At 55.8% G+C, this 15,610-nt stretch overlaps 7 protein-coding genes across 7 annotated transcripts; 6 read left to right on the top strand and 1 right to left on the bottom strand.

Annotated features, from left to right (window-relative positions):
* Positions 1 to 325: 325 nt before the first annotated feature.
* SPSK_05656 (uncharacterized protein) lies at positions 326 to 755 on the bottom strand (the record flags this gene model as incomplete). The annotated part of the gene is made up of 2 exons (XM_016732398.1): positions 326 to 501; positions 710 to 755. 2 exons carry the CDS (start codon positions 753 to 755, stop codon positions 326 to 328), a joined length of 222 nt encoding a protein of 73 aa, XP_016583402.1.
* A 482-nt stretch (positions 756 to 1,237) lies between these two features.
* On the top strand, positions 1,238 to 1,680 carry SPSK_05651 (uncharacterized protein; the record flags this gene model as incomplete). Its single annotated transcript, XM_016732393.1, has 2 exons — positions 1,238 to 1,392; positions 1,458 to 1,680. The coding sequence occupies 2 exons, from the start codon at positions 1,238 to 1,240 to the stop codon at positions 1,678 to 1,680; spliced, it is 378 nt and encodes a 125-aa protein (XP_016583401.1).
* Positions 1,681 to 2,547: 867 nt separating this feature from the next.
* Positions 2,548 to 3,987, top strand: SPSK_05265 (oligosaccharyltransferase complex subunit alpha (ribophorin I); the record flags this gene model as incomplete). The annotated part of the gene is made up of 1 exon (XM_016732015.1): positions 2,548 to 3,987. The coding sequence occupies one exon, from the start codon at positions 2,548 to 2,550 to the stop codon at positions 3,985 to 3,987; it is 1,440 nt and encodes a 479-aa protein (XP_016583400.1).
* A 1,522-nt stretch (positions 3,988 to 5,509) lies between these two features.
* On the top strand, positions 5,510 to 5,818 carry SPSK_05720 (uncharacterized protein; the record flags this gene model as incomplete). Its single annotated transcript, XM_016732458.1, has 1 exon — positions 5,510 to 5,818. One exon carries the CDS (start codon positions 5,510 to 5,512, stop codon positions 5,816 to 5,818), a length of 309 nt encoding a protein of 102 aa, XP_016583399.1.
* Positions 5,819 to 7,241: 1,423 nt separating this feature from the next.
* On the top strand, positions 7,242 to 8,280 carry SPSK_05417 (sphingolipid long chain base-responsive protein; the record flags this gene model as incomplete). Its single annotated transcript, XM_016732165.1, has 2 exons — positions 7,242 to 7,285; positions 7,383 to 8,280. 2 exons carry the CDS (start codon positions 7,242 to 7,244, stop codon positions 8,278 to 8,280), a joined length of 942 nt encoding a protein of 313 aa, XP_016583398.1.
* An 880-nt stretch (positions 8,281 to 9,160) lies between these two features.
* Positions 9,161 to 10,788, top strand: SPSK_05189 (ubiquinone biosynthesis monooxygenase Coq6; the record flags this gene model as incomplete). The annotated part of the gene is made up of 2 exons (XM_016731939.1): positions 9,161 to 9,362; positions 9,422 to 10,788. The coding sequence occupies 2 exons, from the start codon at positions 9,161 to 9,163 to the stop codon at positions 10,786 to 10,788; spliced, it is 1,569 nt and encodes a 522-aa protein (XP_016583397.1).
* A 1,058-nt stretch (positions 10,789 to 11,846) lies between these two features.
* Positions 11,847 to 15,520, top strand: SPSK_04848 (SUMO protease ULP2; the record flags this gene model as incomplete). Its single annotated transcript, XM_016731610.1, has 2 exons — positions 11,847 to 11,861; positions 11,933 to 15,520. The coding sequence occupies 2 exons, from the start codon at positions 11,847 to 11,849 to the stop codon at positions 15,518 to 15,520; spliced, it is 3,603 nt and encodes a 1,200-aa protein (XP_016583396.1).
* Positions 15,521 to 15,610: the final 90 nt, after the last annotated feature.

The raw sequence follows: 15,610 nt of genomic DNA, 5'->3' as shown, positions 1-15,610 counted from the left end.
ATGCGTAGCGACGACGCTTTTTCTTCATCCCTCGGACGAAGAGAGCTCCCATTCTTGGCATGTGGTGAAAAGACGGAACAAGTGGCCATTTCAGATGGGCGGCTGTGGCCAGTGCCTGGCGTACAAGGACCGCGCTTCCAGGCCATCCCATAACACGTCGGGCTTCCATGTGAACAACTCAGACTCTCGATAGGTGCACATTTTCGCGACACGAAAAATGAGATGTGAAAATAGGGTAGGAGCAGAGCCAATATTGGGAGGGAACTCTCCCTTACCCGGCTTTCTCGTCGGGCATCGACGGGTAAGAGACACAGGCCATCAGCAGTCAAGCAACGGCACTTGGCGGGGTTCCCTTTTGAGGGAATTCGAGCAGCCACAACACCCGAGTGGGATCTGATAGGACGGTGGGCAATCTGGTGGGAAGGGTGGCATTGAGCTCCAAATAGGGCTGCCCGTGACGGTTGCGGTATGTTGAAGCACGCAGCGCGAAACGGGCATGTGCTTGCGTGCGAGTGGGAGGACGGGAAACGTGTCAGGGACAAACAGCTGGAGCTCGATGGGACGAAACGGCGGCTATGGGGCAAGAGGGGCCAGAGACAGCAAAGCAAGGTTGAGATCGTGAGAGATCCAGCGCTATGCTATCCAGGGCACTGCGATTCCTCGAACCTTGCGAGTCCAAACCTCCATTCATACGTATTCCATGTCTTACCTGTACCCTTGCGGGAAGGCGGCTTCTTAGGACCAAGACCGACCATGTTGCGCGATGTCAGGAAGGCTGAGAAAGCTGGGAGCTAGGACAACGGGTTCCAAAAATGCTGTGTCCAGTGCGAGGGTGTGTCGACGATTGCACAACCGGGTGCGAAGTCGCGGGAATAGACGAGCCGAAGAGGCGAGGCGGTACCGGCACAGACGAATGAGGGCCGTAAAAGCAAACGTGAGACGGTCACAGCTATACTGAGACTATCGAGTCGAATTTGGATCGTGAATCAAGGAAAAGAGAAGCAGAAAGGAAGTTTGATAGTTCACAGGTAAATAGATTGGGTATCTGTGAGAATATTGTGGTCAGCTGTCCCGTGCTTTTTTTGTCTGAAAAATTGACTATTCTCCTTTTGTAGAGGAATGCAGTTGCTATGATGTATGTTGCAACGACTTTGTCTGGGGGAAGTGGAGAGAGGCAAAAGTCAGTACCGGTTCAGTGTTGACCCAGTAAGGATCAGTTAAAAGGTGCTCTCTGGCAATGGCTGGTGGGGTTCGTGTGGGCAGTGAAACAAGTGCGAGAATTTCCCCGTTTGCGGTTTTGGGTGAGGCAAAGCTGCTTGAAGCTGTTGAACCAAGGTCTGGTCGTGTCTGGCGAGATCCGGAGGCGGGGATTGGGAGTGGAATGGAAGAAAAGTGAGAAAAGAAAAGAAGAGGAAAGAAAGCCAGAACAGGAGATAATAAATCAACTGGGATGTTAGGGGTAGCCAAAAACGGGGGCTTGTGAAAAGAGCTGCAGGAGCGACCGGCTACCACACAGCTAACCTTGGTCTGCTGCAGGGACCCCCACAGCTTGCCAATCGGGTAACTGCGATCGTCTTCAACTCAACACTTTGGGACACTCGAGAACACGGAACGGAAGGTGCGGCCCAAGGTGCGGCCCACGAGGGTCAGACCCGGTCGCAAGACTTTGCGGCAGATTGATAAGTATTACAAAAATAAAAGCACCTCTGCGTGCGTATTTGAGCCAAGACAAAATATGCCGCGAAATTTGTCCTCGTTGTGTGCATACTCGGCAGCCAAAGAGCCTAGACAGAATGTGCTGGATATTACAGCATAGTTTGTCTTGACGCTAGCTGCATGCCGGTTCCCCGCTTGAGAGGGGCAGGGTTTGGGGGTAAGCTCGAAGCTCACAGAAGGAACGATGAATGGCCGGGCCTTCCTTCTGTTTCGTACACTTATTTTAAATACATGTCAAAAAAGAGATCATATGGGTATAGTATATGTACAATGTGTCAATTGATTATTTTCCACAAAAGGAGATGCGTATTTAGCTGGGCTGAAGGGATTCAAGAATCATAAGTACACCAGTTCTGCCTCGAAACAACGATGCTGGTTCAAATGGGGACAGGGAATGTCTTATCAGCTGTCGCTCTTATCAAACGCCCCACAAATTCCAGCCACAATTGTCCAGCTAACAAGTACCCATTCTGTGGCTTTGAAAAGGTGCACGGGCCAATCAAACGGGCATTGGGGACAGCTTGTCTGCATACTACGCAAGCCGCCCCTGTGGATGTGGAGCTAAGAACACGGTGTTGTGGTGAGTTTCCAGAATCGACTGGCCGTTCTCACAATTGGATCCTCACGACAATTGACCGACCCTCGCTCCCAGTTGTCGGCACCTCTCTTTGAGTGCTTCTTTTCCCTCTTGTTTTCACTTCATCCTCTCATTTAATTTCTATTTTCTTCTTTTCATCGTTTTCGCGTTTGGCGGCCTTCAGCCATCGACAGAATAAGCTTCCGAGACGCTGCCCTACTCGACATCATCCTCCCCAGTTCCGACCATCCACTATGCGATTCTCCTCGGCGGCGTTGCCAGCGCTGCTGCTGGGCCTGTCGTCGGCTGTATCTACAGCTGTCGCGTCGTTTACGCCACCTGCCGCCTTTAAAAACGCCAATCTTGTTCATGTTGTTTCGGCCGAAAAGAGCTATATTAAAGAGACGATTAACGTGCTCGTCGAAAACATCGCCAAGACGCCGCAGGATGAGTACTACTTGGCCATTCCGACAGATAAGTTTACCCGGGTGGGTGGCTTTGAGGTGAAGGACCGCAAAGACACGGCGGCCGGAGACTTCATCGCGGAGGCTGTCGAGGCGGATCCGGCCAGCTCGACACAATATTACCGTATCCGCCTGCCCAAGGCGCTCGATGCTGGTGCCCAGCAGACTCTGGGCATCACCTACTACGTTCTTAATGCGTACCGGCCGCTGCCTGCCCTCATCGCGCAGGACGACAAGCAGTACCTCGTCTACGACTTCTCGGCGTACTGTCCCTCCGCGTACGAGACCACCAAGCAGAAGACCGAGGTCAAGTTCCCGACATCCGACGTTCCCGATTATACACAGCTGCCCAAGAAGGAGCTCTCGCAGAAGCAAGGGGCGAAGATTACGTACGGCCCCTTTGAGGCACAGCCAGCTGGGGCGCTACTGCCCGTGGAGGTGCGGTTCGAGTTCACGAAGCCCGTCAACCACGTCCAGCGACTGGAACGCGACATCGAGGTCAGCCACTGGGGTGGCAATGTGGCTTTTGAGGAGCGGTATACGCTGGTCAACAACGGTGCCAACCTGTCGACGCTGTTCAACCGCGTCAAGTGGGCACAGGCGGCCTACTATAACCCGGCAAGCTCGGCCCTCAAGGAGATGCGTTTCCCTCTGCGGCCCGGCAGCGCCGACGCTTACTACACTGACGTTATCGGTAACGTGTCCACGTCGCGGTTCCGTAACGGCAAGCGCGAGGCCCTTCTCGAGATCAAGCCCCGGTACCCCGTGTTCGGCGGCTGGACGTTCCCGTTCACGATTGGTTGGAACGCGGACGCTGGTGCGTTCTTGCGCCGTCTCACACAGGGTAGCAGCCGCTACGTACTCAACGTGCCGTTCCTCGAGGGCCCTAAGCAACACGAGGGCGTCGAGTACGAGCAAGTTCGACTACAGATTTTGCTGCCGGAAGGCGCCGAGAACGTCAAATTCGCAGCCGCAATCCCTTCGAATTCCATCACGACCTCAATGGTGACACTACAGAAGACCTTCCTGGACACAGTGGGACGGACGGCCGTTGTGGTGGAGGCCCGCAACTTGGTCGACGAGTTCCGGGACCGCGAGGTGATTGTCACGTACGACTATTCGCTGCTGGCAAGCCTCCGCAAGCCTATTATCGTGTTCTCGAGCGTTCTGGGTCTGATTGTAGCTGCGTACGCGATTGGCAGTGTGGAGCTCAAGTTTTCGAAGAACTAGGCGGAGGACGAGAGTTGACGTGAGGAGAGGAGCACACGGCGCCAGCAACCAGCCGCAAGAGAGGGCCACGAGCAGGGGGGAAAAACCATATAAAAGGGCGAAGGCGAAGGCGAGTTGACGCCCGAGCAATGAATGCATTTCTAAGTTTTATGTTTGCCATTTCGGTTTTCTCTAGTTTATTTTCGTCGGCGTGTCAATATATGCACAAGTGTAACACCACACTGAAGAACATCCGCACAATTACCTACAATGCAGAAGATTGTGACAGCCCACCTCTCTGGATGGACGACAGCTTGCCTTGTCGCATGTAAGTGCGACTGTTGCTTTTTAGAAGGGATCAGACGACGGACATAATCTTCGGCCACTCCACCAAACAGTTGAGAACGGAATACACGCAAAGCACTTTTGGCAGTGCTCTGAGTACCTGCGGCAAATACTACGTTTAGGATGATGGTATAAATCGTTATTATATTCTTCGTATGTAAAGTCATCCTCAGAACAACAATGTGCATATCGGCACCATCACACGATACGGGAGGACATCCACTACGTCAGTCCACTTATCTGTTAAGAGCCGTACTCCGTATACATATGCGGCTGGATGCCAGCGTCAAATTGGGTGCGATTTCGAAAGACCGGCAAGTTGACCGCCAGCAACAGGTTCAATCCCATCACAAATCCTACAGCTTTCTTGGCTTCTTTTTTTTCCTTTTTTGGTTCCTTTTCCCTGTTTCTCCCCTCTTGTTTAACCTCCTTTCGCATTCATTCGGGCCAGGCCCAAAAAGGAATTGAGAGCCAAGTGTTCTGACAAGGAACTGGACGCGCAACATCGAGGCTCAGTAAGGCGCCAAGCGCCGGCAGTCGCTAGTTATTTAGTGGCATGCCAGAAAGCAAGGCCAGGTCCGACGCTTTGTGAGCAGGAGTCAAGGGAGGCCACAATCTATGAACGTCTCTTTTGTGTAATACCTAAGTCCGTTTATATTGCCTTCTTCGTCAGTCATATTGCCCCTTCTTTCTCGCTCCATGCGTAGCTTCACAGGGTGCCAGTGAGCAGAGGGGCCAAGGGGGTGAAGGACAAAGGAACACAAAAGTGGTGGTGCGTGATGAGGATAGCCGTCCTTTCGCCATGCATCGGTGATGGTCTAAAATGAAGGACAAGGAAAGACCGCCTCGTTGTGGCTTTGCAAAACGCGGCTTTCTACTCGTTCGGGGTCCGAGGGAATAAATACTGTCCAGTATCCTGTCTCGGGTGGTCGCGTGTGCTGTTTTCTGAATTTGTCGCATGAATGCCAGAATTTAATCATTTGAAAATCGAAAGAGTACTCTTTGTCCGGAGCCAACCGACATCTAAATTTATAGGCCCTTTTCAGCCCAAAAGCTAGTACAGCACTGCGCCAACGGCACTTACAACGACGTGCGGCAATCTTCCGGGCTCCTGGGCCTATTTACAGGGTCTCTCCCAATATACCAATTTTTCAGCCGCGACATATACACTCCTCTTTCTTCTTACACAGCTGCGACCATGTGTTGCTTCGGGCCACCAAGCGGAGCATACTACCGGCCGGACGTCGTGCATATGGGCCCGCGCCCGGTCGTGATGGGCCCTCGTCCCATGATGATGCCACGGCCCATGATGATGCCGCGGCCTGTGGTGGTGGCGCCTATGGCGATGCCGCGTCCCGTCTACGGCGGCGGAGGTAGACACCACGGCGGAGGATACGGCGGTGGCTATGGAGGGGGATTTGGCGGCGGATACGGAGGCGGATACGGAGGCGGATACGGAGGCCGGTACGGCGGTGGTGGACGCATGGGTGGTGGACGGAGATGTTAAGCACCAACTGTGTTGTGGGACACCTCTCCCTCTTGTAAGATGTTGTATTAAATGGTCTTGTTTGGCGATTCTGTTATATATTTTCCGCGTCTTTTATACCGTTGATAAAACATCATAAAGCATTTTGTTATACAAATCGTGAGTTCTTTGAAAACGAGGTTTATGTCCCTAGGAATCAACAGGAATTTTGTAATTATAAGAAGCTGCCACAAGCTGCACAAGCTGACGTACATATGGACGACTGCAAAAGTACCAGTAAAAGTCGGCATAACTTCTGATGCAATTCCCATGCCTCCGAGTCGTTCATAACTGCGCTCGTCATCAGCTCCAATTTGCACTATACATAGCTACTAGGATTTGGTGCTTTGCTTGCGGATCTCACATCTGCGGTACATCGGGAGGACGTGCTTGCCTCGGCCGACCATTCATCTCAAAGAGGTAGTGAGCAGAGACGAGAATAAGGCGCCCGCACAAAGTCGCATTTTGCAAACCTAGGCCTGCCCGTAACAATGCCGCAGGTGTCCTGTTCTCTTTTCTTGATCTGTTGGTGACGACGGAGAAAGAGCTACGAGATACCTCTAAAAGTGGGGCAGCGCATGATGTCATCGGCCTCATGCTGGTGATCGCGCTTTCTTTCTTTACCAGCTGCTCTTCTCTTACGTAGGTGTCTCATTGCCATCTCGTTTTTCATTGTTCTAGATGGCCGAACTATGTCCCAGTTGTGGATGGATGATGTCGTATTCTAGCATGGGAAGGCTCTTGTGTCCTTTCCCTTATAATATTGTGGTTGCCCCGTGTCGCAGATAATGCAATACAATTAATTCTTTCCCACCTTTTATTTCATCCCATCGCAGTGTCCCTGGAAACATCCTAGCATACCTTCCCGTGTCGCACCCAATATAACCCTGTTCCTTCCACTTTAGGTAATTCCCTTGTTCCCCTCCGACCGACCCCTACTACAAGCAAGATCGAGCTCTGTGTCAGCAGCACCTTCCGGACCATCCGCCTCCTTTGCACCAGCTGTGGTGGCAGGTGCAAAGCTTCGTCGCGGCCTGACTTCCTTGTCCACCACATATGGAAGGAGGTCAGGCTTAAAGAAGCAGCAGAAGCGCACATCGTAAAGGAAGTCGTGGATGTGACTACAGCTCGTTCCTTTTGCTAGTTTTTGTTTTTTCCAATATCTTGTTGACTTCCCCGAGGAAAGAGCATTGGAAACACTAACCGTGATTGCCATCTTCAGCAGTATCTTTGCTCCAACAACCACCGTCAAGATGATGTGAGTTTCGAGTCTTGTGCCTTGCCCCCTGATCAATCCCTCTGCCATCCTTTGCACCGTCAACCCGTTCCTCGCCCACGTCCCCCTACAGCAACTGAATTATCATCCTCGTCGTTTTGCACACTGTACGCAGTGACACTGCCTGCCATGGCCAACATTCTGGCCTGGCTCCCTCGAACGAGCGGCGAGCAGTATGCATTGTTTTTCGTCGCCGTTGCTTATATTCCGTCGCTGTCTACCCACTCGGATCTATGTTGTACTAACTGCGGCGTCTCTCCATCTCTCCAGGAACAACCGTGGTCTTTCCATTCGCTCCAAGGGCAACAGCAACAAAAACCGTGGCGGCGGCGGCTTTTCGTTCTCGTCGCTCCGCGGCACGTCTCAGCCCGAGCTCTCTAAGCGTCTCTACCGTCTCATCAAGTCCGAGAACTCCTTGATCAGCGCCCACGAGACCGCCGGCCGCGAGCGCGTGTCGATTGCCACCCAGCTGTCGGAGTGGGGCGAGCAGACGCACGACGATGCCGTGTCGGACATCAGCGACAAGGTTGGCGTCGTGCTCTCCGAGATTGGCGAGCAGGAGGACCAGTACGCACACGCCCTGGACGACAGCCGCGCCGTTCTCAAGGCCGTCCGCAACACGGAGAAGAGCGTCCAGCCCAGCCGCGATAACAAGGCCAAGATCTCCGACCAGATCGCCTTTCTCAAGACCAAGGAGCCCGACAGCCCCCGCCTGGTGGTTCTGGAGCAGGAGCTTGTCCGCGCCGAGGCCGAGAACCTGGTCGCCGAGGCCCAGCTCACCAATGTGACGCGCCAGAAGCTCAAGGAGGCCTTTGAAGCCGAGTTTGCCGCCACCATTGAGCGCGCCGAGAAGCAGATCATCCTCGCCCGCCACGGCCAGCGCCTGCTCAAGCTGCTTGACGACACCCCGGTCGTCCCGGGCGACTCCCGCGCCGCCTACCAGTACAGCGGCCAGGCCCGCCAGATCCTCAACGACGCCGAGGATGATCTGCGCGAGTGGCAGCCCGAGATCAACGACGACGAGGCCGAAACCAACGGTCACGAGGGCAACATCACCGGCAACGTCCGCCACGACGGCGCGGGCTCGATCGGTGCCGACGACACGGGTGCCGAGGGTGCCGCAGGTGCCGAAGGTGCCGACGTCGAGCGTGTAGTCGGTGAGGCTTAAACCTTTTGTCGCCCTCCATTTTGTGGCTGGGACCTTTCTGCGACGTTTTGTTCTGCGACGTTCGAACCCGTCTTTTTGCGACCTTGGAGCCCTTGACAATGATTTCTGCGAAGCAAACGGTCGACCAGCCATGACACCGTTGCAACAGGTAACTGACACTTCACAAAACAGTTGTCCCCGTCGCCGTGGCGTAAATATGTGGCCAGGCGTCGACCGAAGTGGTTGACGTAAGTCGGGAGCGGAGACGGAAATAACCATCCTTTTTACCCCTTCCACTTCCTGTCTCCGCCCTGTCGGTATCGAGGGTATCGGTTGCTCTGCGCTTTTTTGGAGTCTTTGGTGTTTCTATTCGGTGTTCTGTAATATCCCCAACGGGCATGCTTTCATCTGGCCATCTGGTCAATGTACCCTGCTTAATTTTGCTTTTGCTCAGGCTCTTCATTCATTTTGTTATTTCTTTCACAACCTTTAATTGTGGGTAGTGTCACCTTTGCTTTCATAATTGATTGTGTTTGGGCTTTCACAATTGCGAGGGCCGTCATTGGCGGTGTTGGATAAAGATAGTGTTCGCACCCAAGACTGTTGTATATTATACTGCTACCAAATAAACGAATGTGAAAGCAGAAAAACAAAGTTTTCCTTTCAAGTAAAACATATCGGGATGCTGTGCTCGAAACATATACGACGTGATCCCTCGGATGCAGTCATCGCGAAAAAGCACTTTTGTCTTGGGAAATAGCTCCACTTTTTGTACAGCTCCACCAAGTGCATCATCGGCTGTTTTTCCGTTCCAGCTGCAGCACTCCTAACACAACGTGTCTCGTCCAGCTTCCACCCTCGACGCCGCCGTCGTGCGAAAATACATCAATTGCCCTTTAAAATGCTCAGCCTCAGCATGAGCGCACGTTTTGTGTGCACCAGCTGCACGCGGCGGTTCGAACAGCGCGTCCAGCAGCAGGTCCAGCATCATCAGCGCCGTCGTTGGCAGTCGACGGCATCATCACCAGCTTCGTCCCATGATATCTACGACATCGTCTGCGTTGGCGGCGGGCCAGCGGGACTGAGTCTCCTGACTGCGTTGCGTTCGTGCCTATAATTCTACCCTTCCTCCGTTTCGTGCATCTACATCTAACACGTCTAGGCGCCAACCCTGTCACGGCTGGACTCCGTCTTGCCCTCATCGAAGCCCAGGATCTCGGCCGCACGCGCTCCTACGCCCCGACGTCCGACCAATTTGCCAACCGCTGCAGCTCGTTGACGCCCGCCTCAGCCCGTTTTCTCAACAGCATCGGTGCCTGGCCGCACCTGCATCGCGACCGTGTCCAAGGCTACCAGGAAATGCAGGTCTGGGACGGTGTGACGGGCGCGCGCATTGCCTTTGACTGGCCGCCCGGCATGGTCCAGAGCCAGAGCCCAGACACCGGGTCGACAATTGCCTACATGGTGGAAAACAACAACCTGACGGCGGGCCTGCTGCGGCGGCTCGACGAGCTAGGCGGGGTGGATGTCTTTGATGGTTCGCGGGTGGACAGCATTGGCTTTGGCCCAGAGGACCAGAACGGCATGGACCTGTCCCAGTGGCCTGCCGTCCAGCTGGCGGGCCAGGGAGCGGACCCAAAGAAGAGCAAGACGCTTCTTGCCCGCCTTCTGGTCGGCGCCGACGGCGCCAACAGCCCTGTGCGAGCATTTGCCGACATTGAGGCGCGCGGCTGGGACTACGAGCGCCACGGCGTGGTGGCCACGATGCTGCTCGAGGAGGGTGCCGGCAGCCTGTCGGGCGATGCCTACAAGACGGCATACCAGCGCTTCCTGCCCACTGGACCCGTTGCGTTGTTGCCGCTCCCGGGACGCTTTGCCACGCTCGTGTGGTCGACCACGCCGGAGCGTGCCGCCTTGCTCAAGTCACTGGCACCGGAGGACTTTGTGGCCATGGTCAACGCCGCGTTCCGTCTGCGGCCCGTCGACCTGACATACATGCATGGGCTGACGGAAGGCGGGCAGCGCGACGAGGTGGCCTGGCGGCTGCAAACCGAGGCGACGGGGACCTGGACGGCAACCGACGACGCTGAGCGCCTGCCGGCGACAATGGTCGGCGTCCAGCCCGGCAGCGTCGCCTCCTTCCCACTCAAGCTGCGCCACGCCGATACCTACATTGGCGAGCGCGTGGCGCTCGTCGGCGACGCCGCCCATACCGTGCACCCGCTCGCGGGGCAGGGCCTGAACCAGGGCCAGGGCGACGCCGAGAGCCTGGCGCGCACGGTTGCCTACGCCGTCGCACACGGCCAGGACCTGGGCGTGCGCACGTCTCTCGAGCCGTACCCGTCCGAGCGCTATGTGGCCAACCACGTGCTCATGGGCGTGTGCGACAAGCTGCACAAGATCTACGCCATCGAGTCTGGTCCGCTGGTTCCGCTGCGGTCGCTCGGCCTGCGCGCCATAGACGCCATGCGGCCGCTCAAGAACTTTATCATGAGCCAGGCGGCGAGCAGCGGGCGGACCAGTGTGTAAGGCGTATACTCTGCGAGAGAGAAATGCTCTCCATGCAAGGCAGATGCAATCGCAAATTGACATGGATGCTCGTTTGCCAAAGCGAAACATGTGTGTATATCTCTGTAAGAATAGGGTGCGTCTGAGTCGAAGGCCTTTCACAGGTGGCAATCAAAGTTTTTATCAGCAGCAGCAACCCGTAGTACCTAAGAAACGGTGTAATACGCAGCAAATGAGGAGAATGTAAAGAACCTGTGAATAGTTACAACGGAAGCACATGCCGAGTTTGCCAGCTCCCATTTTAGGAGAGGGCTTTTCGCGACAAAAACAATTTTGGCCTTTAAGTAACAGAATTGCACCTCATCGATGTACTTTGATTTTGATTGCGTTTGTTTGGCCATTGTAGCTCGCTGTGCAATGCCCAACAAAAGTCACCGTCAATTCACGACTATTGAAGCTTTCCATTGTATGGAGTACGGTGAGGCCTGGCCGTGCCCCACTCTGCCGCTGCAGCCGCAGTCACCGCTGCACAACGCTCCTGCATCAGTGTTTGCCAGCCGCGACTTCCCCACAAGCCAGCATAAAGTCTGCAGCCACTCTTGCCAGTAGCCGCTGCCTTGCCTACCCTACCGGACGCCCAAAGAGGAAGGCCCTGCCAAAATCCAATCACACGCCAAAGTCATGCCTCAACGCTTCACCTCGACCCGCGAGCCTTTTGACCTTCTACAACCACCCTCCACGACGACACTCCTACCGTGACGCCCACCATACATCCCTCGGCAAGCGCTTCTATCTGTCCTATACTTTCTAGCCGCCCATCATCTGGCTCGTCGCCGCGCTCGCATCACACCTACGCGCCTCCCGCAGTCCTCCTCGGCTTCGTTTATCTTTTATATCCCATTTTATCTTCAGACCGACCTCTCTTCCTCCCGCATCTTTCCACCAAACCTTCTCGATTATAAAGCACCGGAGCATTGCCTGCACCTGTGTATGCAAAGATCATGCTCTCCTAGCCTCACACAACACCGCCATTCGTCCCTGTCCAGACCAGCCGCGGGACTGGTTCTGGAGGAGGCAGAATGCCCATGGGCCGTGTACGCACACTCTGTTTCTCTTTATACTTTTCCTATCAACTCCTTTGCACACGGAATGCTAACAATAACAGAGCTTTCTCAGTAGGCTGGGCGAGTTCAGTCCCGGCAATTTTCTCCGGCGGGATCGCTCTAATCGCCACCCAGACAAGGCCCAAGCATCGCCGCAAATACATCCGCCGTCCCCGAAACGGAGACGGACAGATGACGACGATGGCCACGATGACGATGATGCCTCGCCACCGAAACGCAGCGCCATTCGTACGCAGAACAACCAGACCGTCCTCGACAAACAGCGACTGCGTAACTCGACGACCCGCGGTCACCAGCAGCGCTTGCGCACCCAGCCATCCGAGACGAGCCTCGACATTCTGATCCAATCCTCGCCAGACCGCAGTCTGTATCAGCGCTCCGACAGCGTCCTGTCTAGCGGCCAGCCCGGTAGCCGGACCAGCAACCAGATCAACCAAAACGAGCTGCGGCAGGTGGAACGCAATACAAACGGCACCCCAAACCGGCGTCGTCGGCGCAGGCAACGGGGCGGCTTCGGTGGCGAGGGCGCAGCCGCCATCGGGCGTCCCGTAAACCTCAGGAGCCCCAGCCCGGACACTGAAGCGCACACTGAAAAGCTGTTTTTGATCGAGGACGATCTGAGCCCTGCCAAACCAAACACCAACCTGTCCATCGACCTCTCGGGCACAAAGGGACGTTTCCGAGACCGCATGAGCAGCACACAATCGTCCATGGGCCCTCCGCGGCGACAGGACGCGACACCATCCGTCTACAATAGTACGAAGCACGACGCGGAGGTCGACGAGCTTTCACAGGAATTCTTTCCCGAGCCGGCTGCCAAGAGGCAGCAACCGGCTAGGAATCCAGTCATCTACCTGGGTAGTCCTCCGGCTCGTGCTGCTGGAGCAGCTGCCGAGAGAAGGAGACAAGTTCAGTTGCAGCAACAGCGAGAGCGGGAAGCGCAAGACCAGCAGAAGCAGCGGAATCAGGACAGGCAGCCGGCCAGGTTGCCTTCTGCCTTGCCCATGGCATCCAGGGCGCCTGGCCAGAGATCATCTACGGACGTGCCCCTGATGGCCCAGCCCATCATAGAATCGCCACTTCGTGTCAAGGTCGCATTTCGGCAGCCGAACACGGCCTTTGTGGCTGACCCAGATGCAGGCATAGCTCTGTTCTCTCTGACCATCAAGCCCCTGTCGCCCGACGTGCTCGTCGCTGTCGATCCGGCTCGCGCGCGGTCCGAGAACCTCTTCTGGCTCAAGGTCGACTTGATCCGGGCTCGCGAGGTCTCTTTTAACGTCGGCTCACCGATTGTATTCTTTACCTTTCCACAAGGCGATGGCCTAGGTGCCTTGATGGGCGTGCAGTTCAGTACTGTCGAAGAGGTGCGGCGGTTGTCTGCGTGGATCGCAAACTCGTCGTTGTCACAGAGTATCAAACTGGACCAGAAGGCATCGCAGGAACAGCTGAAACGCAAATTCGAAAAGTGCCTAGCCGAGGTGCTGGGACACAAAGAAGCGAAAGAACAAAAAGAGTCGACGCCGGCCAAGGCCACGGCCCCGACTCGGTCTTCGCCAGTTGTGAGCAACACCAACAGCAACGGTAGCGGTAGCACCGAATACATGACTTTCCGTCGGACCCGAAGTAGCCGCAACCTCCAGGAGGCCACGGAGACGATCGATCTCGACAATGCAGACAACAAACGGACAGGTCTCCTTGGCAGCTCACCAGCATCATCCGACGTGGCCAGCGACCGGCTGGCACGGCTGCGGAACCGAAGCGCGCGACTGCCGCCCTCTCGGCCCCTCCTGCAGGACGTGGAGGCTGAGCGGTGGACATTAAAGAACCCCGACTGGGCCCGTGATTGGCGCATCCCACTGACCTATTCGCGCACCACGGTCGACAAGGACGACGTAGCTCGCCTTGATGAGGGCGAGTTTCTCAACGACAACATTATCAACTTTTACATGCAGTTCCTGCAGGACACCCTCAAAAAGAGCGAGTCGACCATTGCAACGCGTGTCTACTTCCACAACACTTTCTTCTACGAAAAGCTGCGTCCCAGCAGGGGCCGCGAGATTGCCTTTGATGGCGTCAAACGCTGGACCGCAAAAACAGACCTCTTTTCCTACGACTACATTGTCGTCCCTGTCAACGAGCACGCCCACTGGTGGCTCGCTATCATTTGCAACGTGCCCAAGATTCTCGAAGCAGCCCTGCCCAAAACAGATGATTCGGAGGTTGTGAACGTGCCGGAGGTGACAGAAAATGCAGAAGAGCCCACGGCAGCGCCTGTGTACATGGATGTTTCTGTGGACGTGGACGTGGGTGCGGGTCCGGGTGCGGGTGCGGGTGCGGACGCGGGTGCGGACGCGGACGCGGACGCGGACGCGGACGATGTCAAGGAAACCGGCGAGCGTCGATTTGTGCCAATCGACGTCGACAAGCCCAAACCACAACCTCGGAGTGTTGTGATCAACGACGAAGCTGGCGCTACCAACCTGCCCTCCGCATCGCCATCACGCCTCGACGGGCTAAGAAAAGACACCCCTATCAATTTGGACGGCACAGACATCAAGCCAGACGAATCCCGCACCGAGCCTATTGTGCTCGAGTCGGCCGAAAACGACGATGACGAAGCAATAGTTCCGGCATCAGCCAACAGCAGTCCCAGGGCCGCTAGCAAGGTTCACGAAATCAAAGACGACGAACCCAATGAAAGACAAACCCACGTTGCGGATTCTGCCGACGACGACGAGGTCGAGGAGATCAAGAGCGACCTTGTCCAGCCGACCACGCCGCAGCCAGCATCTGCCAAAAAGCCATTCCGAGGCGGCGGTGCCCTGAACAGCAAAAAGATCTTTATTCCGCCCGGCAAAAAAAAGGACCCCAAAGACCCGCGCATCTTCACGCTCGACTCGCTGGGCAGCGTGCACTCGGCGTCGGTTGACCATCTGAAGCAGTGGATGATGGCCGAGATCGCTGAGCGCAAGGGCGTGAAGCCTGCAGATCCGGGCCGCCTCGGCATGACGGCCAAAGCCATCCCACAGCAGGAGAACTTTTGCGACTGTGGCGTCTACCTGCTACTCTACCTCCAGGAATTCATCAAGGACCCCGACAGCTTTATCGAAGACATTGTCATGCGCCAAAACCGCACCTGGGACACGTCCGCGCCTAATATGCGCAAACAGCTGCGTGACCTGATCCTGCACATGCAGAAGGAGTACCAAGCGGCGGAGGAGGCACACTGGAAGCCCAAGAGGAAGTTGGGAACGCCAGCTACGAAGCGGCTGGATCCTGCGAGTCCGCCAGTCGTTGTACCGGCAGCGACGGGCGCCAGCAAAACTTCTGACGCACAAGCTACGCCTGTCCAAGAGCCGGGCTTGCCGTTGCTTCCGTTGCCATCTCCACCTGCTCCAGCTTCTGCTAGTCGTCCGACGCCCAGGAGCGACGGCATTTCCAAGGACGGGGCTGACTTGCCCATCCCCAGCAGTGAGGTAGACCAGAATGGCGACCACAAGGAAAACGATAGCCACGGCGATGACGAAGGCGACTCAGTCACTGCGTCCGCCGGTTCTGTTGAGGCCGGTTGCAGCTCTCCCTTCAAGCAAGGGTCCAAATCGCCCAACATGTTTGTGCAACACCCTTAGGAAGGGACGTTTGCAAAATCGGCGACGACGACGATGCCGATGGGGACGATGGAAACGAGGGAAACGACGCGTTGCATCACCTCACAAACC

This window comes from Sporothrix schenckii, assembly GCF_000961545.1.
Source record: "Sporothrix schenckii 1099-18 chromosome Unknown Cont49, whole genome shotgun sequence".
NCBI classification, from domain to species: Eukaryota; Fungi; Ascomycota; class Sordariomycetes; order Ophiostomatales; family Ophiostomataceae; genus Sporothrix; species Sporothrix schenckii.
The sequence above is the reverse complement of the archived record's forward strand: the minus strand, read 5'-3'. Positions and strand labels throughout refer to the sequence as shown.